Below are 25,210 nucleotides of genomic sequence, written 5' to 3'. Positions count from 1 at the left end.
ACAAGTGAATTTTATAGTATTCATAATGTATATCTTATAACTGCTCTCCTACATTATATTTCTGTCCTATTATCAGTATTTCCACTAGAGCCAGATAGCTGCTTACAGGCAAAGGTGCTGGAAGTACCCCCCCCCCCCCCCCCCCCCTCACATACATGCACACACACACGCACACACACACACACACACACACACACACACTTTTTGGCCACCGCACTTCTGAAATGAATCCAGCACCCCTACTTACGGGCATGGACTCAAGGACTTTAATAAGAGTTAAACATGACCAGGCTTATAGAGAATTACCCAGTCTACAAACACACACACACACACACACACACACACAAAAATCAATACTAACTGCATGAGGTGTAGCATTTGTGTGAGAAGAAATGGAAGCAAGAGTTTGGTGGCAGTAAACAGGGAAAACTACTAAAAGATTGATGTCCCAAAAAAGATCCAGATTTCAAGCAATTATCACACACCTTTACATTGCAGTTAATCAAATTGGATGAGTGTTAAAACTACAACGTTCTACACAAGTAGTGTGTTATACTGAGCTCTGATATAATGTGAGTTTACATCCAGAAGTGAATGAACAGAGAAGGAAGGCATGCAGGGCATTCTGTGCCATTTATATTCAAATTACAGGTTGAATCTGTGATAGTATGGAATTGAACTGATCCTGAGTGAATACGCTTTAATCACAAAGCACTATAACTACGCTTCAGCATGTGGACTGGTGCCCCCAGGGAAGCAAGTGGATAATAGACATGAGAAAGAAATTGAAGCCATTTCGAACTGTAATGTATCAGGTGAAAATCATCATCATCATCATCATCATCATCATCATCTGTTTATGATAAAGACACATATCACTGAAATGTCCCAGGACCCGAAGACACAAAATATGCACATTGCACTGAAATGTTGGTCTTTTGACCCAATAAATTGCAGTTTAAGAAATGTTTTGCACCCCAATTTTCTTGAAGAGCCAGTTGTTTTTGTAGAGCTCTGCAAAAGCATCATGTCGGCACAAACAATTCAGACACTGCCAATAGAGCTAAATTAAGCACACCCCCATTACTAAAACCAGCAACTGTTTCATATTTAAAATGTACAAAGCCAATAGATGAGCAAAGAAAAAGGGAAAAAAAACTCCCCTCTTAATTGTTCTTGACACCAGTTTATTATTGTGCCTCAGTAGGACCCTCAAAGCAATGAGACTAAACCAAATTACTAGACTTAAACTAAACTTCAGCACTTATTTGAGCACTGAAGGGAAAGCACAGAACAAATGCAGTTCCATGCTGTGTGGCCCTAAAAAGACATAACAGAGTGGCAGATTACCTGACTGTAGAGAGGGCATTAAATACAGAACCACTTTGACAAAGTAGAGTCAGCAGGCACAGCTTGGCTGTGCAGGCCGGCTGATATAAGAAAACATGGCTCCCTAAAGCAGAGCCAGCTGTAAAAAGAAAACAAGAGACACAGCAAAACTACTGAACAGAATGCATTAAATTCCAGCCTGTCAGAACAAAACATTTTCGGTAATTCATACACAAACATCTCCAGCTGTACTCTCAAGTGTAATATAATTTTTCCTCCTATGAATTTACATTCATATGCAAATCATTTGCATTAGCACAATACATTTTGGGGGAAACATAATGCCTCGAAGATTATATATTTTTAAATCAATTTATCAGACAGAATGGTCTTACTGAACAAATCTACAATATCTGCATGTGGCAAATAAAGCGTAGTTAAGGTATGGTTCATTTTACACAACTACATCTACTTGGTTAAGCATGTGGACATCAATGGTCATGGTTGGATACTAAAAATGTCAACAATTCATACCCTCCTCTATCTCCCTGAACTCCATGCCCGTACTTTTTACTGCACTATATGAACATCGCATTACGTAATTACGAATTAAATGTTGTGAATGTAAACTTCTAATGCAGATTAGTGATATATGTCCAACATTTATTGGATACAGGGTTGAATTCTGTGGGTTAAATGTGAAAATGTCTTCTTTCCACTTAACAGAGGTGTTGAGCATTCTGACGGATGATGGATATGTATTCTTTCCTTTCCTTCCTTCTTTCCTTTCAACTACATAAATTCTGCTGTGCAGTCTGTCAAGGAACACACCAGTTCTCAATATTAACAAGTTTAGAAATCAGCATGATGGAGGAATGCACTTTTTGATTATATAATGTATTTTTGAAATGTTTGTTTTGACTCGAATGTCAGTGATTATGATTGTACATTTGATTTTGTTAATAAAAAACAAAGTGCATGGAAATCTCATACTGCGTCCTGTATGGATGATCATACAAGATTTGTAAAAAGCGCTTTTCAATCAAATATCAGCATATATTTGCATGTGTGTGTGTTGATTATGGCTGCTCTTTGATTTCCACAAAGAAAAGGGCACATTTTGATTACCAAAACAAAGCTTGCTATTGCATGCTAAGTCAAAACAAAGCATTGTGCCATGCATGCAGCCCTTGGGTCACATGGTGGCTTTAGCCCCTTAACAATAAAAACATATCCCAAATGTCATGGAACATGTGGCATGTGAGGAGGCTTTCCTCTAAACCCCGGTGACCTGGATGTTATCTTGTACACAACTGGTAGGCTCCCCTTCAAGGAGAACATCAGTGAGTGAATATGTGGCTTCCCATAAAAGAAAACATAATGCCTGAGTTTGACGCTGAAGAGGCCTGATTACTTTTGTTGCTCTGTGGATTCGTTGTAAGAGTGGGGGCTGTGAGTCTTCCCCCTGGAGACATGAGAGGGACATCAGAAAGCACAGCGCCTGTCATCTTACATCCGTCCTCTCTATCCCCTTCCCCTGTCATCGACGACTGGATCAGGGATAATGACTCTCACAGGGACCCTTTACAGGAAGGTGGTCATTACGCATATATGGTGGAGGAGCCACAAATACAGTCATCCATGTGATGTTTAACAATATGGTACAATACAGCAGCTGAAAGAAAACAAGATCGGCAACTAGTGCATGCAGTGCATCATTTCCTCACCCTTTACCCCTTGCCATCACTATTATACATCATGGAGAAAGCAGAGTTGAAAGGAAAAATAACCACATCAGTCATTCAACCTTGGCAGATACACAGAACACATAGCTCGTTACACATCCCAACACCAGCCCTTTTACAACATTTACATTCATAAATCAGCGGGAGGACTGTGAATAGCCTCTGTTCTATATTTATTATTGTCCCAGCCACTTGAAAGCTTCCATCTGGATACGAGGGTCAAGACATCAACAACATAATGTAAAAAAAGAAAAATCAACACATGCATAAAAGCACAGCAGCTGCTTATGATGTTATGGTTTTGGCAGATGGCTCTTGGCCATTCATCCTCTGGAATCTTACTGCTATATGCACTTACTACAGCCGCTGGAAAACAAGCCTTTTTAAAGCCAGACCATTTCTCCTCAACACTGTGAACAGAGCAAATGTCATTATTGGCCAGACTGTGAGAACTGCCAAGTTCTCTGACTGTGGTGGAACATAACCTTAAACTAAATAAACCTCAGAGAGAGGAAATAGCTTAGTGCTTTGAGACTTGACAAAGAATTGTCAGGTTTAGGAAGAAAAAATCAATCAGTGGTGTTTCAACTTCAATGTGGAAGTAAATTAAATAAAATTTTCATTCACATTTTTAAAAGTATTTTATGCGCATAATAATGTATTAATTTGCCATATATTCATAGCTACAGGTGGACGACCTCACAATGATGACAAAATACTAGTGTGCATGAGGTATGTATGGAGAATGCATCACTCTGACATTAATGCTGATTTACTACCTCCATCTCTTAATGCCATAAAGCCTCTCTTTTATTACGTCTCTCTCATCCCTCTTCACTCTTCTCCCCTCTCTCTCTCCCTCTCTCTCATACAGCTAACACAGCCCCACATTCTGCTGCTGCTCAAAAGTTGTAGCATGAGCCACAGGCAAGGCTGTGCCACACTCTGGTTTATAGTCTTGGTTTTATTATACACCTCCCCATAAGGCAGCCCTCAGAGACGATGACACCCCAGACACCTATTTAAAGGGGCTTGGTGAGCCGCAGATGACGGAGCCTGGGCAGTGGCAGGTTGTCATCTGCAGGCCTTGTCTCTGTTTATGGGCTGTTAGAGCGTTTGAACCGCAGGGTCAGTCCTGCTGTGGAGGCACCATAACACTCCATAGGCAGACCACAAAATGAACAAAAATAAATCCTAATGAACCTTTTAAGCCCTCTTGTCCATCCGTAGGCTAGCAGCACCATGTGTAAAGAGATAATGCAAGGGGACAGGGGGAGAAGTGGTCTGCCAGCAGGGACAATGAAAACGGGCAGAGGGGCTGTCACTGCTTGGTAAAACCTGGTGATCATCCTCTGAGGTGACAGATGCTGAAGAGGTGATAGTAGACTGGTGCACGTATCACGGGGCAATGGCTGTGTGTGTAGGTTGGTGTGCCTGCTATTCAATCTACTCCCAAACTTATATTGAACAAACACTCCTAGCCATTATGGTGGCCAAAGTCAATAAGGTACAAAGGATTCATAAACATGGAAAACAATCCTTTGAAGTCTGGTTTTCTTGGGTTCAGACAGCCCCTTGAACTGTCAGCATAGAAACGTCAAATTAGCAAACTTCAACAAACTTCCTCTCTAGAACCTCTCTGTGATCAGTTTTCAGACCATAAATTCAGCCCTTTATCCAGTTTTACTGCTTTGGTCTTACTGTGCTTATTATTCCCCAAGCATCAGAAAGCCTCTATTGAGAGGGAAGACAGAAACACACAACTCAAGGGAATGAGGAAACACATCCTGGAGGGAGGTATGAGGAAATAAAGATTTTCTGTAACTGCTGATATGATGGATACGGTTAAGAGGAAATCTTGCAGTGTTTTTACTTCAAGCATGTGGGAGACTCTATCTTGGCACCAAACCTCGAATCCACCATGGCACAGATTCAATTATTCCCCCACCTGTCATCCCTCTACTTCCTCTGGACATCCACCCCCAACCCAGAGGGAGCTATGATCCATTTTCAGCTCTGCACAGACAGACACGACACCCACATAACCAAGCATAAGCCTAATTAAAGGCACTATGAAGTCTACTATGTCATGTTTTATCCTTATGTGAGGGGATGTTGTACTATAGATAATTTCTCAAAGTAAACTCATTGCTATGCTGGTTAAAAGGGCTTTGCCACAAGAACTACCACCAACAAAGAAGAAAAATGTAATTATATTAAGTCTTAATCACCCTCATTTCTTTTCATTCTTACTTTATCGTATTAGAGAATCATGTCATCAACCATTTCACTTAGGAGTGAAGAATTGCAGCTATATAACTTCACCCAAGCTGCAACCCTGCCACCACCGTCTCCCTCCACCTTTATCAGAGAACATGTGGACAGAGGCTCAGTGAAAGAGGGCACAGAGAACAGGCAGGCTGAGGAGAGAGGTAATTTCTGCTGTCTCACCTCAGCGCTTTCCTCATTCTACTCTGATTAGCTCCAATAATGTATCTCAGACTTTTCAGCTGCTCAAAAGGACGGGGGAGGGGGGGTTGTGAAAGGAAGTGAGCGAGAGGGGCAAGATGGTGAAGAAAACGTCCCTTCCCTCACAGCTCTTCCACACCATTAATCTTTTTCTTCTCGCTGTCATCTTGAGAAAGTGATTATGGTGACTTAATTGTATTTGAGGAGTTTCTCTACATTTTATATGTTTTACTTTATAAGAGGTCTTGCCAAACTTAGGGAATCTAGATCAGAAGCATTTCTTATGGTGCCATGTCAAACATTAGGTATGGCACGTATCATGACAAGTGGCAACAACTTGCATAAATCTTATAGCCTACCTGTTGACAAATTATAATTACCTGTTTAAATAAAGGATTAAATAAAAAGTAAAATGCCAATCAATGTTGTTATATGATTAAAGAGATACTGACATAATGTAATTATTCTAATGTGTAATGTGTACTACATTTGCACAATCTGCGTGTATTCAGCACCTGATTTACTAAGACAGCAGCTCATTACGCAGTCAGCTCTGTGCCATGGACTGTCCTGCCAGACACATTCTGCAAGGGAAGGAGTACAGTGTGATTTCTATGAGATCACTGAGCTCAGAAAAGACATCATCTTGACCTTGATTACGGAATATATACTTTGGCCGCAGTTCAACTCCACCAGAGAAAAAATATTAGGCAACAAAATATTACTAATAAATTATGGTATTATAATCTTCAGCATATATGTGATTATTGATACATTAGAAAGCATTAAACATGTTCATGGGAAAGGAAAAGGAGATGAAGAGAGAGGGAGAGAGGGAGATAATAAGCAGTTTCGGTCATATACCACCCTATAGTCGATGCTAGTGGTGCAACGGATCACAAAACTCACGGTTCGGATCGTATCACGAATTTGAGTCACGGATCGGATCATTTTACAGATCAGCAAAAAAAAAAAGGGGGGGGGGGCAGCAAGGAACTTTTGCCCATGGTCTTAAATGAAAACAACGTGCAAGATGTCCAATGTTTGAATAAAATCTTAAGATATATAAAATATTCAATGTTCAATTGTTGATCAATTAAATTGCAATGTGAGGCGTGATACCTTCCTCTTTTAAACATGGTAGTGAATAAAACAACAGCCTGTCTCCACATCATCAAAACTTGATAACCTACAAACATGAACATTCATCTTGTCCTGCAGCTTAGCTTGTTGAACAAGCCACCAAACAAACATTCAGCGGGGACAAGTGCACTGCTAATGTCAGTTAGCAGCTACATAGCTAATTAGCTGCTCAGCTGAAGCACGTTAAACAGTGTGTAAACATACCTACAGATGTTACTGCAGACCCGTTAAATGCTAGTTTGGTCATCGCTCTTCAAAATCCCTGTTAGCAACGCGCTGTCCATGACTTGTACTTACAGCAGTTTGTTTACGTTGTCTTAAATGAGACATTAAATTTTGCAATTAATCTGCCGTTCACATGCGTGTCGAACCGTGGGGGGCGATCCGTATGGATCCCGGATCGACAACGATCCGATGCACCACTAGTCGATGTACATCTCTTTTCCCAACTACAGCCTTCTTTGTGGCTCTTGTAAATCCCATCTGGGGTATGTCCACACCTGGTATTACGCCATATTGTGTGATGTTTGTAAATCCAGAGGAATACATAATCAACCTCTGTCAACATGTCTCCAACTATTATTTGCATAGTCCTCCCTTAAATGCATATGCAATGAGGAGAGAGACACACCTTGCAAACCCTCACACAAATTACACGCAGACGGCAGCTCCAGCCTGGTGCATCTGTTTCTAAATACACTGCATGTGTCTGGGGCAGCATGGGTACAATCAGCGCCTGGAAAACAGGAACAAAAGCTTTAGTACATCTGGCCCTAAGAGTCCATGCAAGTGTCTCTTAAGGTTGTATTTAGGCACAGCTGTGCTTTGAGCTAAATGCCAACGTCAGCATGCTAACATTCTCACAGTGATAATACTAATATACTGATACTTAGTAGGTATAATGTTAACCATCTTAATTTTGCTAATTAGCACTAATTAGCATTAACACAAACTACAACCGACACTGATCCAAATATCTTTAGTTTTACAGGTATTTGGTCATAAACCAAAGTATTAGACAAATTAAAATTTTGACCTGATGATGGCACAAGATAAAAGTCAGGGATCACCAAAGTGATCACAAATTATCTGGGGGTGGCATCAAATGTCATAGCAATCCAATCCATCCAGTAGCTGTACACATTTCCATCAAAACCACAATGTATCAACCTCATGGAGGCACTAAAGGGAAAGTCAGGGGATCACCAAAGTCATTGGGATACATCCTCTGGATCTGGACCGTGAATGTGTGTGCAAAATTTCATGGTAATCTGATGATTGTTGATACTGTATGTTTCAGCCTGCCATCCCCAGAGCCATGCTGCTTATTAGGTTAAAAAATAATATACCAATCTTCTTTATTTTTATTTTTATTTTATTTTATTTTTTGATTTTATTTTTTATGCCATGTGGGCATAAAAAATAGTCAAGAAAATTACTGCTGACTTCTTATATAATGATACAGTGCATGCAAACACTGCAACCATTATTGATGAACACAACATACAGCCAGCAAGGGGGCCTTTACAAAGGCAAATATTGCAAATTTTACAGTCAAGTCAAATCAAAATTTAGAACAATACACATCCAGCAGCTTGTTACCTTCACCTTTGTCTATAGACATCTTTCTCACAGGCTCAGCAATGTGCCCACTCCCTCATATAGTTTATTCACTCCATCCTTAAAGAAGCTTTGATGGGTATTTTTTCAGCAAAAGTCACAGTGATACACAGTGAAAGGTAAGTAAAGTAAGTAAGAAAAGTTTAATTAGTATAGCACCTTTCACAGAGCAAAGTCACAAAATGCTTCACAAGAGTTAAATTATTAAAAAATAAGACCATAAAGGCACAATCACCTTTTGTTTTTAGTCAAGAGTGAGGGACAAACAGTAAGCCCTGGTCAGAGACCTCAGTGGTGATATAAGGATGGAGCAGGTCAGAGATGTATACAGGTGCCTGACCATGCAGGGCTCTCTATGTGAAAACAAGAACCTTGAAATAAATCCTAAATTTGATGGGAAGCCAGTGTAAAGATGATAAGATGGGTGTGATGCGAGTCATCCTGTTGGACCTGATCAACAGTCTTGCAGCAGCGTTCTGGACCATTTGTAGCCAGTCCAGGGACAGCTTGCTGAGGCAGATGAAAAGGGAATTGCAGTAGTCTAGCCGGGATAATATAAAAGCATGAATAATCAAAAAGGCTGATTATCAAGAGAAGAATTGACTCATATAGTGCCACATGAAACTAAAAGGCTGCAAGATTTTCTCTTGGGTAATTAATTCATAGTATAAGCATATAAGAGCCTTAGTGCAAGAATTGATGTGTAACTATGGAACACTAACACAATATGTTGAATGTTAATAATGTCACCAACTGAGAATGACTGTTGTCTCGTCTCCATCAGAGCATGTTTGGAATTTGAAATCTCATACCACTCTTCCTAAAGCAAATGGTCTCATAAGCATGCACACAGGCAAAGGGACACAATGCACAAAAACACATGCAACATGCACATCTCCACAGGAGTGGTCATCAAACACTGTCTCTTTCCTTCAACTCAGACAAAAGCTTGTGACATGTTCATTAAGCAGCAGGGATCCCATTACTGCACTCAACAGCCACCCTGCCACAACGCTCACACATAATTAGTTACACATGCAGCCTCAGGAATGCTAATTGTTGCTCTCCTCCCCTCACTTGCTTGTATCTTTCTATACAGTTTCTCACATCCTCCTTCTTTCCTCTCGTTTGTTCACTTCGCAGGTGGCATAGTGTGCCACTTTCAGACTGTCAAAGTTGTTCAGAAAAGCTTTCAAATTACAGCTTAAATTTCCCCACTGAGAACCTATTAACTGCATAATGGAGACAGAGAGAGACAGAGGCAGAAAGAAAGAGAGAGAGAGAGTGAGACAAAAAGAAAGGGAAAGGTAGAGATGGCTTGCTGGAGGGCTTGCATGTGAAATTAGTCACTTTTAGAAACCAAATGTGTTCTTCACATGTCCTGACACAACTCTCCTTTTATCCCTTCTCTTATTGCTTTCTGTCTCCCTCTCACTCCATCAACCATCGCTGCCTGCTCATTTAAGGTGGTCAGCAGAAAGTGTATACTGATGAGGTGATGGTCAGTGGGAGGGGTCATTGTTGTATAGGTCACCAGCCTATTCAACAATTTGATCATGAAGCAGCAAAGCCTAGAATCACACCATTAAGTAAAAGTGAATGGGAGGCAAACTGTTGACTAATTTATGATTTTAATGTCTGTTTGTTTCTGCAAAATCTTTCCATCTTTGCTAAGTTATTCTATGTGAACTATGATGAAACTGTAACACAGATCAAAGATAAAACTCAAACACAAATTGTTGTATTATTGAAGAAATGGTGCTACTTTTGGCTATTGCTGTATTTATCGAGCCCTGTTTCTGAACTTCATGGAAAAAAAGTGTCTAATAAACCTTTACCGAAGACTTTTCTTTTTAATTGAACAAATTGCGAAAAACTTGTGTGGTATCACCCCAAAAGTAGATCCAGTGAAGATTTTTATATTTACTGCAAGAGAAATAGTTATGCCAATAACAGTTGCTGCAACTCATTACATATTTCATTATATTAGATCAGCTTAAAGGTGCCATGTTTACTTATTGATCATCAAAACACTAAAAAGGTCAAAACTGTGAACTACACTGCCAAACCGCATAAGTCATTCACAGTACCTCACATCAGCCTCTTTAACCTTCATATCATGTTGCAGTTCAAGTTGTTCTGTTTCACTGGAAAAATGTTCACCACATGTGGGGCCTAGCTGTCCAGTCCCCCAGATGGGAGGTGAGTGCCCACTTGCGTTGTAAAAAGATTTCCCACAATGTGATAGATATCAATGCTACATGCAGAGAAACTAAAAATCATGCTCCCTGCTTTCTTCCTCGCCAATAAAATATGACACATATAATACCTCTTCATCATGGGAGCCTGCTGTTTTCTGAATCCTATTGCTTTGCCGTGTTCGTATTCACACGTTCAAGTGTGTGAAACTACAAAATATTATCCTGAAGTATATGACAGGAGCTTTAACTCAGCAGGGGGGGGTCAAAACTGATTAATCTGCCATGCAACATGCGGTTTTACTTAATTATCATACTATCAGAATCATATGCACACAGTAAGGGGTATCTAGAAATGTTAGGAAAAGGTTGATAGCTTTGAAAGCACAACAGTTAATTCACCAAGACCACTGGCCCCCCGCTTACGTATTCAGCTGACAGTATGCTTCAACCCTATTGCTAGTCATGTGACATTCTGGTTCACTAGAATGATCCTTCAAAATTTATCCACTCATCACATTTTATTCAGTTCTCGCTTACTGACAACCTGTGCCATAGGTGCCTTATTTAATAAGGGGTGGACAAAGATGAGATGAATACTGTATGTTTCCATGGCAACTATACCAATAAGCCTTGCCAAAGCCTGACTCATTACATAATCAGACAGCTCATGCACCTTTATGTCCGATCCACTGTCACTCTCTTTTCAGCACTGATTTCACTCAGATGGTGGCAAGTTGTGAGCCCTATAACAGTATCAGTACCTACCTGTAGGTTGTTTTGTTTTTTTTATGGAAATTTGTAGTGCTGTACTAAACAACATCTGGTATGTACACGGCCTGGTACCCATCAATTCTTCTTGACCTTCAGAAATTTCCACATGCAAATCCTGTTTAGTGATTGTTTTCCATGAGTTTCCATAAGTGAAAGCATATGGTACCAAATATTTTGAAATGTTGGGTAGTACAAATGAAGCCATAAATCAAGACATTCTTGATTAAGCCATCTATCCACATTTACCTATCAACTATCAATCAGTTTATGAATTAATCAGTAATCCCAGCAAATATCTAAATCATAATAAATGTATAGTCAAATATATTCCTCTGATTTTAGTCATTTAAAAGCATTTTCAAAAATGCAACTTATTTAGATAAAAATGAAAAATGTGGATTACACAAGTGTCTACAGTACATACTGTATTGAGAATCTGCATTTTTAGTAGTTCAGATAAAGATAATGTTCAGCTTTATCATATGTTGGGTCAAATGTTTCATGGTTCACTACATTTTTATGACCTCTGGAAAATCAGAATAACTGTTACTCATGTGAATGAAATTATAATGTCAAGTCGTAGAATCATTTGACATCATTTTTTGTGTGCTCTGAGATTCTAAAGCTACAAATTGCAAACATCACATATGTATTCCCTAACAACAAGAATATATTGTTATCAAGTAAGTAATTATACTAATCTCCACGGTCCACTGGAAGTTTATATAATACTACAGTGTCCATTTGTGATGGAGGTTACACCTTCAGTATGTTTCACTGATGTATTGTACCTGCAGTAGTTGGGACATAGAAGAAGAAGCAGTCACTGTTGCCTAGGAAGAGCTGTGTTGGTGGTCCATCTCCGGGATGTGTTAATTGAAACACAAGGGGCTGCCACTAGTTGTGGTAGAGCAGTACAATATAGCTATGACACCACAAACAACTCCTGCACTCGTTGGAGTCATCTCTGTCCCTCCGTCTTGTCTCTCATCTCTCTTTGTCTCTCGTGTATCCTTCGCACACCTCTGTGTAAGAGCTGATAATGAATGCAGGTTACTGTAACCCATATGAGTAGCAGCATCCATGGACATCATAGTCAATAACTGTCAGGGCGCATGTCGTTGCCTACACGTTCTCATATCACATCTGTGTTGTTCACTCATCACATAACCTTGCGTTCAGAGATCCCAGCAGTATGAGACAACAGTGTCACCTATGGGTGGAGGAGAAATCAACACTACCTTATCAAGTGTAGTCAAGCTCTTGTGGACACTGTGCAGGTCAAAAGGTATTTTTACATGATTCATGCCATGAACCCACACTCCCACATCTGAACATATCATTTGTGAGACATGCAGAACCTGTGTTCTCCATGCAGAGTGATTAATACAGCTGAGCAAATAGATACGGAGGAGTTCAAAAGAACAAGAAAGGAAGAGGATTGTGAATAATTCATTTTTCTGTTCTTTGACAGGGAGGAAACGTACAATTACAATTTAGGCAGTGAAATTGTCATTTGTAGCAGTAATTGACACTAATAAAATGATTTTTCCTTCTTCCCCCGTGGATCATATGCTAATCAAAATGTGAAGTATTAAAGATGACACTAACGGGCGTGATAAGAAGCTAATGAAAGAGGGGAGGCAAGTGGGACAGTAATAGACATACTCCTGCTAATAAGTTCCTGTTCATTAGAGCATGCAAACTGTACCCTCCTCCTGTCTTGTCTGTTTCTTCTGACTGACAGCTTTGACAGGCTTTCCTGTCAAACATAAACTTTTGACCGCATCCTCAAATAAAGCATTAACATTTCATAGTACCACTAAGCAAGTTATAAGCCTCTTTATAAATGGATCAGTAGTGTACTATTATTGGATGGTGACATAAGCCTCTACTTGACTCTCTACTTAAAAATAGATGACACTGTCTATAATTCCAGCATTTTGATGACATTTTTTTTGTGTCTGGGAGGATGTCTTCAGTGCCTCTTACGATGTTAGTAGTCTGACTCACGCAGAGTGGAGTTGATATGACAGACTTTGATCTCTCCCACTCTGTCTCTCCCTTTTGCTATTCCCCCAGTGGACCTCTGCATATGTCGACCCACATCCACCCTGAAAAAGCAGAACGAAAATCCATGAAATGAGATGCCAAATACGAGGCTCTCCTTGTGACATGACAAAAAAAAAAAAAAAAAGTTTTTAAAAAAAAGTGTGATAGAGAAAGAAAGAAAGAAAGAATTTGAGAAGCAGGCCAAACCATTGGCCATAATGAGAAGTGTGTGACTTCAGTTAACTGCTGATGGGCATATTAATCTTACTGCAATAAAATCTGGTCAGGCATTCACAGTGGGACGGCACCAAACGCGGCTTAGGTCCCAAATTACACCCTGGAGGCGCTTTACCCTTTAGAAAGAAGATGGGGAACTGCTGCAAAAAATCCAGAAAATATCACCTGTGTTACAAATAGGCAGCAGACAGGCTGCAGGGAAGGCCAGAGGCGACTTATCCATAAATCTGTGTGGGTAGGACGGTGTCAGAAAGTTGCAGGGAGATCAGGAGTGCTGGGTTTTACCATTAGGACTGTAGCAATCTGGTGTGCATGAGGAGGTGAGGGGAACTCACAGAGATAATCATGTTAACACTGAATTCCCTCATTACCTCTGAGGCTGAGCTGTGGGCAAGAGTCCAAGTCAAACACACACACTCAGAGAGAGCTCCCAAAGTGTGCTCAGTGTGAACTATGGAGAGCACAGAAGCTTAGTATGTTGATCATAGGGATGTGTGAAATGACGAAAGGCCATCAATTTTAGCCTATGACATGCTGTTTAATAGAGTAATGCATGTTCTATTCTAGTTTTCTTGAAATTATCAGAGATTTAGGACTCGGGACTGGTTTTATGCGATTGCATCAATAAATCCATATTATTTGAGACCAAATTAATTGAGCTGATTTGTTCAGCATCACCTCTAGTTCCCCTCCGCACGACTCTGCTGAAGAAGCTCGGAAAGAAACCTGACACTTTCTCGCAGACGTCTCCCTGCTTCAGCCTATTATGCAGTTCAACCCTGCTCAAAGTCACTTCAATTATCAACATCATACTGTTAGTGCCTCTGGTCCCAAGAGGTACTGTAGCGGTACAATGCTACAGATCAGATTTAGATCTCAGATCAAAGATGTTACGTTTTGCCCAAACCCTAATTGGCGTCAAGCAAAAATAGAATGTTTGAACTCCCTCTGATTGTTGTCAGTATAGAGCAACAGCGGGTGTAAAGGGTGACAAAGTTCAGCAAAAATGCTTTTTTGTCACATTTACTTCTGTATGGATACTGATTGTTTAACCTAGCCGGTTTTCATTTTGGAAATACATGTTCTGGATTTGATTTACATGAACTGGAAAAAAACAAACAACTAAACAGGACGAACATGTTTTGCGGAATTTGAAAAAAACAAAGTAATTACTTTCACATTGACTATCTGTCTTTGTTAGTACAGCCTTGAAGAGCATAGTGGCTGTTGTGAATGGAAAGATGATTTTATCTTTTGGATCATAGTTCAGGTCATGACTTAACTCAATTTAACATGTCATGTACAGTATTATTTGATGCCCTCTTCAAAGACAGCACATCCTGTGAATTTCACAAAAGGAAATGCATGATACCTGACAAGAAACTAGTACAGCATATATGAACGCTGGCAAACAATTCACGCATAATAAAGCGGCTTTTGATATTCCACTGGGGCTCACTGGGATTTATGGAATGCGTATACCAAAGCTAATTGTCATCTGTCAATCTCTAGTTAGACACCTGTGGATCACCGCATTTCAGTGGGAGCTATTTAAAGAACTGATTAAAGTTTGATTTGATTGTGATGTGGTGAGGTCATCCATAGCTCTTAGTGAGACTAAAATAAATTCGTCCCAGATAGTGATCATCCCTCAAACAGATGTAAAGTGCGAATTTAATTTGCAAACTTAAGGCTGAAAGAGACCACTGTGTGTGAACAAAGGCACAGTGGAAAATTAGAGACATTTGTAAATGTGTTACCCTGATGAAGGCATTTTCTTACAGTATTTTCAAACAAACAGCCACTAATGTTTTTCTACCATGCAGTACCAGCGACTTTCAAAAAGGAAAAAAGGAACAAATTCTCTCAGGTCCTCTTACCTAAACTGTCAGCACCTCGTTCATCATGATGAAATAAGGAAAACAAATGTTGTGCTACATTATAACACAGGGGATGTTTTTTTTTCTTTTTTTTCTAAAGGTTAAACACTATTTTAAGCAACAATATGAACAATGACTTTAAGCTATGTTTCCCTCTGTGGGCTTTGAATGTGTTTGGATCAATGCCTGTGTATATGTCTCTTTACGAGTGTGTGCTTTTCTGCTTGAGTAAGTGCATGTTTGTGTGTTTGGGAGAGAGTAAGTGAGAGGGAGCAATGCCAAAAGGGAATATAAAAGTTATGTCAGGTGTGTGTGTGTGTGTGTGTGTGTGTGTGTGCCGTGAATGAGTTTTATATCTATGTGTGTAGGAGGTGAATTGTTGGTGTGTGGGTGTGCATTATGCAAATACCTTACCTGGTATGAACAGGTAGCCAATTGGAGCAGGATAAGGAAGTTAGGAGGATAAAACACCCATTGTGGTGGGGCAGCACCTAGTGTGTCTGCATGCTTTCATCTGTTAATCCAAAGAATTGGGACGCAAAAGAACTCACCCTGCTTCACTGTAAACACTAGTCCGCTAGTGTGTCGGAATCTGCAGGAACTTAATTGATTTCTTTTCAGCAGAGTTGAGAGTGGAGCTACGTGAGACCTCTATCGGGCCTGATCGGACCCCAGTCTACTGCTCTGGTAGGCTGCTATACTGCTGCTGGGCAACCAGTGATTTTCAAAATGACTGAGAGCATATAATGGAGCTGCGGGCTGTTTTTTGTAGGCTCAATGTGTTTTAATGGCATTTAATTATATAATTATCAATATATATTATCAATATATATATATATTTTTAAATTTATTTATTTTTTATTTTTTTCAATTTTAACATGCATTCATTTGGCTTTTTAAACCAGTCTTCTCACATTCCTTATACAAGTGTGGAAAGATTTTTTGTTTTATCTTATGTATCTCAGTAATGTGAATTTTTTTCCGAGTGCGTTTAGACCTCCAGCTATCTGTTGTTGTACTAATCTCCAGTTATACAGTCATTCCATGACTAACAGGCTAACAATGTGATTATCGAGATATATTGTCATACATTATTGGAAATCAGTAAAATTGAGACATTGAGTGTAGTGTTTTGAAAATGGAACCCTGAATAGTGTAAACAAGGAAATTAACATTTTGAAGACATTTTTGCTGACATTTATTGAGAGAATATTAAATTTCTGACAAGTTTTATTTAATGCTATGCACTATAATGCATTAACTTTAATATATTCTCCTGTACTCGCAATTTTTCAGTACACTCTCACACTGTCAACACTGCACCTCCTCAGTCTGTTTAAGCTGTCGGTGTCACGGACAGGTTGCATATTTAATGCCAGGGCATCGACCTCAATTTTAATTATGGGCTGGTTTCAAAAGCAATATTTAGAGTAAAGAAAGTAAGTAAGTAAAAAAAAAAGTTTTTAAAAAGTAAAGCACAAAATGAAGAGAATTAAAACAGAAGAAATACCAACGTGGTCAGGTTAAATGCTACTCTAAGGCCATTGGGGCCGAAATGAAACCAACAGTCTTATGATGTTGTTGGCACAACCTCCTCAGTAAAGCATTGTTGATTCCTGCACGTCATCAAAAAGGCTTCTAGAGTGACTTCCTACTATGATTTAGCTAACGGGATATTGACCCTTAACTGTGACAATGTCTCCACTCCTTTCTTCTACATGATTTTTGTATTGACAGAAACTACTAGCTTCCTTGTTGATGCCTGCTTGGCAGGAGCAGACAGCAGTGAGGGGTTAACACACAGCATAATGTTTGAGCAGACTTGGCAGATTGTCAACTGAGGAGCTGATCTACCTTGGCATGGCAGCATGTGTCACCTATCTCCTGGGGAAATCTCATTCAGGGGTCTCGACTTTAAGTTGTTATAAATCTGATTTGCCAGATGTTTAAGATTCTGTTGTCCATCTTTATGTCACAGACATGTCAGGTAGACAGCATAGTATTGCATTTGAAAAGTCCTATTAGAATGTGTGACAGGGTTTGGTATAAGCTGTTACTTTCTTTTTATGACCCATCATAAAGGTGTGACTGTGATCTTCCAGGTAACAGGTGAAAAGTGGGTCACTGTGTAAAGAATTAGCCTCATTGTGTAGCCATCTGAAACAGGTGGTTATCATATCATAATGAAATGATGTTGTGTTGACCTTTGACAGTTTCATTATGATATGATAACTCAGCAGTGTTTCCAGTAATTTTAAAAGAAACTACATTTTATATCACTTCCCAAAGCAATAAAGCCTTGTTTAAAGGTTGTAAAATAGCACCACAGACAGGATGGATTGATTGTGTAAGCAACATAAACAAAACCAACTATATATAGACTGTAGAATGTAAAAGAGTGGTGTATTTTTGTGACAATATTAATGGCTTGAACTGAAATGAGTAGAAAAAAGTCACTGGCATGTTAGTCTTATGTCGCAACCATTCAGAATCTAATTCCATGTAACTTAACAGAGTAACGTGGAACCGGTTGTTGCAGTTAAAAGTGTCAGACATGACTCAGCCATTGTGGACGCGCAAGACTTTTCTAGCGCTCAGAGTGAAAAACAGTGGGGCTGCTGAAATTCTGACAAGCTATATTTACATGGGATGCAAACAGCACTGTAAACTAAACTGAAACTTTGAAGCATGAGAGGAGCATGAGTAGAGCAAGCAACCTGTCCTAAACACTGAATCAACTCACGGAGGTGCAAAACAGAAGTGAAGTCATTAAGTTACTTATAGAAAATACAATGACATAATATAGATACAGATAAGTAACTCAAAAAGCAGTAACGTGTTTATGTTTTGAGCATTTACTGAAGTGATGATGCTACAATATGAAGTGCATTAGGATTGGAAAACTGACAGATTACATTGAGCCTCGATCAAAACACAAAAACTAACTCACCAATTTGTCCTAAGTCTTGTGTGTTCAATGAACAGCTCGCACACCCCATACACTGAGCAAACACTGAACACCTTTGTTTTGCCACTTGTTTGCCCATGGAAGGCTTATTAAGCAAATACATTCAATCTATCAAAACAACTAATGTATCCAGTTTCGTAACATTCATTTGAATTAAACAAACTTATCAAATTTCATATATTACCAGAGTGTTTTGTAAATATTTGTTGTACAGTTTTACAGTTACAATGAAACCATTAGATTATGAATATGTTTTGTGTTACATTTAATATCCTAAAGCTGCAAAAAATATTGTTTCATTTTCAATCTATCCATACAGTAAATTACTCCTCTCCTACCACAGCCCCTGGGCCATGGTACATCAGAGTGTAGCGGCTACAATATGAGCGTCACTCCAACCACCACCCTGGACAGTCAGCTGACCACTACCTGGGGCCCTACTAACTCCTACCCTGATGGTGAGGCATATGACCAACACTAACACACTCTTGATAAGGCCTACTGAATGTCTTCCTGGTATTATGCATGTGCTCTTCACTAACATAAATCACTTAATTAAATTGTCTGAATGATATCCTAAAACGCCCCAAGAAATTCTGCTGAAGGATTCTGATTGCTCTCTATTCAACAATCTGGTTATCTTTCTGTTTATGAAGATGCAATTCAAAATGAAATTCATTCAACAATTAGTAACTGATATATTGCTCACCTGGTGAGCCCAGAGCTCTGAAAGCTCCCGACTGAGAAGCATCTCAACAGCTCGTTTAGTAAACTGTTCTGTAGATTAATGATAAATACCTTCTGTAATGGAATTCATGTTTCCCTCATCAGATGCATATTTACATTTAAACAAAATTAATTCACTCTAAAGTTCCTGCTAATTTTTGCCCTCTGTCTCTATGCTTGTCCCCAGTTCCAATGGTGATGTCTGGTTACACAAGTCGACTGTGGCCTCATGACTCCCAGCCTCAGTTCTGGAGTAAGTACCAGGTGTGGGAGTGGCTGCAGCAGGTCATGGACATGCACCAGATCGATGCCTCCAACATTCCCTTCCAAAACTTTGATATGGACGGCCATCAGCTCTGCAGCCTGAGCTACCAGGACTTCATCCGTGCTGCAGGCAGTGTGGGACCCATTCTCTTCCACAGCCTCACAGAGCTCAAGTGGAGCGGTGCGTCTGAAAGTCTGAGAGGGGGCTGAGGGGGAAAAAAGGAAGATGATTAGTCCCAATAAAGGAGAAGCTGGGTGATTCGAGTTGGGTCTGGAGGTCTTGATGAAGTGTTCACAGAGCCGGTCAGGGGTCGCACTGCATGGTGCTGTAATGGGGCAAAACTGCTTTAAACAAGGAAGATGATGGATTTGTTGTTTGCACTCGCTAGAGTGGGTCTCCCAACAAAGCACAGAGGGGGTGCAAAGCTAAGAAACAAGCTGAGAATTGGCTCATCTACAGTTTTGTTATTAGAGTTTGGGAGAAGGAACAGGGTTTGTATAGAAACTGGAGTTCATCTGAGGCTTCACCTGTGGGCTTTTAACTATTATGAGTAGCATGTGGTGTAGAGGAAATTCAAGGGATAAAATGATACAGATCCTTGTCTAACATTATGTGGTGAATGACATCAGCACAGCATGTTTTATCTAACGGCTGTAGTTGATGGCATTTCAAAACAACAGCAATGACATTAGACCAGGCACAACAGGTTTAACCTCCAGTTTATGGAGACATTCAAGGGAAATCAAACCAGAGCACAATGCTGCTATTGTTGTTGCTGGCTGTAAGAGACCAGCTAAGTTTCTTGGGACAAAGTGTTACATTTTTAAACGTCAAATATCATTGTCAAATTGACTGTGATACCTGGGTATCATTATCACTAAAACTTAAGGTCATGGGACACATGGGTATTGTTCATGCTAGTGGTTATGAAAATTTAGATTACATTTCCCATCTTGCTTCCTGTTGGAAAAAGATTATTTGATGGCTCTACCTGTTTTTATCCTGAAGAACAATTAAAAAAAGATAAATGTGTAGGAAATCTTTCACTCCCTTTACTATCTGGTATTATATGGAAATAGTAAATTTTGTGGTTCTGTTTGCAATGCAGCAGCATCTCCATATTTTGGGCTGTAAAACCATATCAGCATATGCCATAAAGCAATACAATACATTTCCTATACAATCTATTAAGTTGTCACAATGTAATATACAATGAAGGGACTTAGAAGGGCTCTCAATACTTTTAGCAGTGCTTTGAGTAATAGTTTTTATGTTTAAAAATGAATGTGGAAGGGATTAATCAATCGCTAGATATTACATAATACTGACAAATTGTATTCCTTCATTTGTACTAATAATCAATTTCTGAACTTTTCCCTTCTCATCCCTGCACAGGACAGTACCATGTGGAAATAGGGCAACTGGAACTCAAACCAGAACGTAAGAGTCCCTCCAACAAATTATTAGCCAAAAAAACCAAAAACAAAACAGATTGATATGCCCACAGTTGTCCTGATGAATGAAATTAGTCATTAATTCATAATACATCCTGCTTCCACTTACCCCTTTTTTTCTTTTACAGTAGACTTTTCCTGTCCATTTCCAGATGTCAGCTATCCCCCTGGAGGTACTGTATCTGCTGTTTACTGCCACCAGTGTTTCATTTTAAATAGATCATGTATCAAATGAATGAAATGTTGATTTTGAGTCTTTTTTTTTCTCTGTCAACTTAGAAATCTACGACCCCTCGATCCACCCCCTTGCACCTGTTGCCTCTCCCACCCCCTCTAGCCCTGGTAAGATGATATATCCAAAAGACATGACTATTACCTTATCTCAAAACCAGTCCGCAATGCCACATATTCACACTTTCTGATTTCCATAGAGCTGCAAAATAAATATTACAAATAAAAATAAATAGATTAAAGGATTCATCAGCAATTTGATCTCTGTTTTTCAGACATAAAAAGATCTTACAGTCGCCCGCATCAGGTCAAAAAACACAGTAAGTGAGACGAATATATACTTACATATTATCATCTTTTTAGACATGTTTATTCCTGCCGTTAAATTTACATTTTTTTCCAAACAGACCCACGGGGGACCCACTTATGGGAGTTCATCAGGGACATTCTACTGAACCCTGAGCGCAACCCAGGGCTGATAAAATGGGAGGATCGGACAGAGGGGGTTTTCCGCTTCCTAAAGTCAGAGGCAGTGGCACAGTTATGGGGCAAGAAGAAGAATAACAGCAGCATGACCTATGAGAAACTCAGTCGTGCAATGAGGTATACCTGCACAACTATCATACGTGTAGTTACACAAATACAAAACCTCATGTTTGCATACTCTGAACACATACAGTCATGGTTTATCAGTGCACTGCAAGTAAAGTCAAGTTATCAATTGTTGAGTATTTTATTCACAGTAGAGGGAAAAATTGCTTTAGATACTGACTCTGAATCTTCCAAAAGTCATGGCATTGATTTCAATGCTCCTCAGTGTATGCAGTAGAGACTGTGATTAGTAGTAATAGTAGTAGTGGTAATTTATTTTGGTCATTATGAACAATTTTTCAAAAAGAATGCACATAGAAATAAATAAATAACAATAAGGCATTAAATTAAAAGGAAAACAACAAAAAAATATTGACCGAAAAGGAGTAGGCTGTAGCTTTAGCTTATTATACCTCTCCTTTTTACATTCTAATAGGCAACACACTGCTAGGTGAGCACTCAGTGTTATCATGCAGATTGTTTCTTTGCTTTTTCTTCACTTTTCCTCAAAGAGACTGAAACTCCCTGTGCTTTCATCCTACATTTACACAGGCGTTTTCTTTAGTTTGGCAATAGCTTGTAAAATCTATGTTGAGTAGGAAATTTCACACTGCATTGTTTCTAATCCAATTTACTTAAGCAGCTTATAATGCACTTGCTACTGAAAAGAGCATACTGTAACAACTAAATGTACTTTGAAGCCACTTCAGATGTTTATTGGTGACATCATTAAGAGTTACACATCTAAAATCACCCTTAAAAACACATATCCACTATTCCCCATCACTGATAATGGGCTCTTTTTTGTCATCTTTTCACTTTTCTCCCAAATGAACTGAAATGGCCTTTTCCTCAGAAAATCTTTCTGGCTGCTGCAATAGTCACAGCTTTACATTCAAATGAGCTAATCTAATGAGCTTAATTTCATTGTAGTGCAAACCACTGGGAACTACAAAATGTGCCCGCAGGTATTGTCAGTGTGACCACAAAGCTGATTTTCTATTTACTGTGGTGCAGCAGAAGGATTTGCAGCTTGATGGCATCACCAAACAGATTGGTGCTCTCTGTTATGAATAACAAAAGCAACAAAATAACAACCAAACTAACTTTCCTTCAGATTGTTCCTTTCATTTGAATTACTTTCATTGAACTGTGGCTATATTGAGAACATTATTTGACACATGAATTAATTTGCAGTGAATGAAGAGATTTTATATTTTTAGATACTAACAAAACAACAAAGACGCTGAAGTAACTTTTAACTCCTCTCTTCTGAGGCCTGTTGATTTTTTTTTTTTTCATTTTTTGCAGTGTGTTTGTGATGAATCTCCACCCATTACCCATTATCAATTTGTTGAGGATTTTGCAGGAACATGTAATAATATAATAAAACTGGCGAAAAAGCTAAAATAATCAATCAAATTAGCCAGCAATAGCTGATGCATACACCCTCATACTTTTATCGCATATTAAAATGAGAACACATAATAGGATTCCGGTTATCTGATAAAAGCTGTTGCTGTAATTCAATGCTCTTCTGTAATAAAAGAATAATAATGTACCACTTTACCTACCTGTGGCTGTTGAGTCACTCAGGAATATATGGACAGGGTGGGGAAAACAAGGAAAGAAGTTCTGGAAAATGTGTATTTGCTTTTGATAGACAAGTAATTAGATGAGTAATGCCAGTTTTATATTTTTATGCTATGACGCTAGAGCTAGCAGACAATTATCTTAGCTTAGCATAAAGACTGAGGGAAACAGCTAATCTGGCTCTGTCCAAAGGTGAAAAATCTGCCTGCCAGCACCTCTAAAGTTCACTAATTAACACATTATACTGCGTTTGTTTAATCTGTGCAAAAACTGAAACGCAAAGACAGCAACTTGTGATCTTACAGGAGGTTATGTGCAGGAACTATTTCTTGGCCAAGGTTTCCCAAAATGTCAAACAATTTATTTAATTTCACCTATGAAACACTGACAAGAGTAATTGCACCATAAATAATTCCATTTACAGTACATATTTATTAGATATGTGAGCAAAAACAGAATAGAAAATTGAAAATAAAAATAGAATAATCCACCTAATCAGACTGCATTACAAAAGTATACTACCATGCATGTTGCAATAGTTTCTATGTTCTGTAATTACTTCATTTTGAATTTAATTTATGGTCTGTCCATCTGTTTTCTGTTACAGATATTACTACAAGAGGGAAATCCTAGAACGAGTAGACGGACGCAGACTGGTTTACAAATTTGGAAGGAATGCGAGAGGATGGAGGGAGTCAGAGAAGTGACATTTTCATTAATTTATGTTTTCTTTGATGTTGTCTGATGTCTGATGTTTTATTGTAGTTTTTACTGACTGTTTTTGATAAGACATGTTTGGACTGTTTACACATTGTTAATCATTGTTTGTATCTTTTTTTTCTTTGAATTTATCCCTTTGCTGTGACGCTGCACTGAAATGTTCTTTACTGTGCCTTATCAAAAAAAAACAACAACAAAAAAAAAAAAACATACAAAAAACATTGCTTATTATATCAGCAGTCAACCTTCACATACATGTTTACATAAGATCTCAAAAAAGAAATAATATTAAACTGTCAAAAAGCTTAAATAAAACATTTTTTCTCATATTATATCAAATCAGATACTTTCTTTAAGTCCCAAAGGAACACATGCTGATATAACATTTGAAATACATGTGGAAAACAGGCTGGATGCTGGATGTGTTTTGACATTGACACTGTGAAGTGTCCTTTGGGAGGGATGCTTGATCACTGTATAAAAAACAAACAAACAAAAAAAATATTATAATGATAACAAACAGACCATAAGCACAATGCAGCAATGAAATACTAAAATGCATTAACAAGAGAAAAATTATAAACATGAACAGTATGGTTTGTCTTATTTGGTTCATTTCATCCTTTGCTTTCACTGAGTTGTAAAGAAAATGTATAAATGTTTGTTGATGTTTGATACAAATAAAGCTTGTCATTGTTTTTATATTTACGAGTCATTTTGTCAAAATATGCCATTTTTTGTGTCATTATGTAAATCAATTATTTTGAGACCATGAAATATTATTCTGTAATAGCTGACCATTCCTGTCAATCAGCATTTTCAGACTTGCCCAGACTTGATCAATATGTGTGAGTGTGAATTAGATCCACAGTTATAAGTCTTGAAACTGTTACAAGCTTGACTTTGAAAAGCTGTGCACTTGGAGATAGTGCAGGTTATGTCAGTTTGTCGTGACAATGTGAAATGCCACAAAGTTAATTGTTTGCCAGTGCGTGCCATTGCTGCCATGCTGGTTCCTGCAGGCAACAGATGACTAACTGGGCCTTGATGGCCAACGAGATAAAAGCAGTGTCAATAAAAGACTTCTGTCTTTGGCCTGTGTTCACAAGCAAATCCGTGTCTAATCTTCACTCTGATTTATCTTGCATTTGTAACCCTTCTTTACATAGTGTGCCAGTGATTGACACCGCATTTTGCTATTATCTTTCCTGATGG

General features: G+C 38.8%; 1 protein-coding gene across 3 annotated transcripts; it reads left to right on the top strand.

Moving 5' to 3' along the window:
- The first annotated feature begins 15,931 nt into the window (after nt 1–15,931).
- Nucleotides 15,932–24,697, top strand: ehf (ets homologous factor). 3 transcript variants are annotated; one of them, XM_067589346.1, is made up of 9 exons: nt 15,932–16,134; nt 18,759–18,873; nt 19,329–19,586; nt 20,802–20,846; nt 20,992–21,033; nt 21,140–21,202; nt 21,367–21,411; nt 21,499–21,694; nt 23,883–24,697. In XM_067589346.1, the coding sequence occupies exons 2-9, from the start codon at nt 18,798–18,800 to the stop codon at nt 23,980–23,982; spliced, it is 825 nt and encodes a 274-aa protein (XP_067445447.1). In that variant the 5' UTR covers nt 15,932–16,134; nt 18,759–18,797; the 3' UTR covers nt 23,983–24,697. The 3 variants fall into 3 exon arrangements, with proteins under 3 accessions (XP_067445447.1, XP_067445445.1, XP_067445446.1); XM_067589344.1 differs by having other exon boundaries at nt 20,989–21,033; XM_067589345.1 differs by having other exon boundaries at nt 18,735–18,873; nt 20,989–21,033.
- Nucleotides 24,698–25,210: the final 513 nt, after the last annotated feature.

Source organism: Thunnus thynnus, chromosome 5 (assembly GCF_963924715.1).
Source record: "Thunnus thynnus chromosome 5, fThuThy2.1, whole genome shotgun sequence".
In the NCBI taxonomy this organism is placed as follows: domain Eukaryota; kingdom Metazoa; phylum Chordata; class Actinopteri; order Scombriformes; family Scombridae; genus Thunnus; species Thunnus thynnus.
The sequence above is the reverse complement of the archived record's forward strand: the minus strand, read 5'-3'. Positions and strand labels throughout refer to the sequence as shown.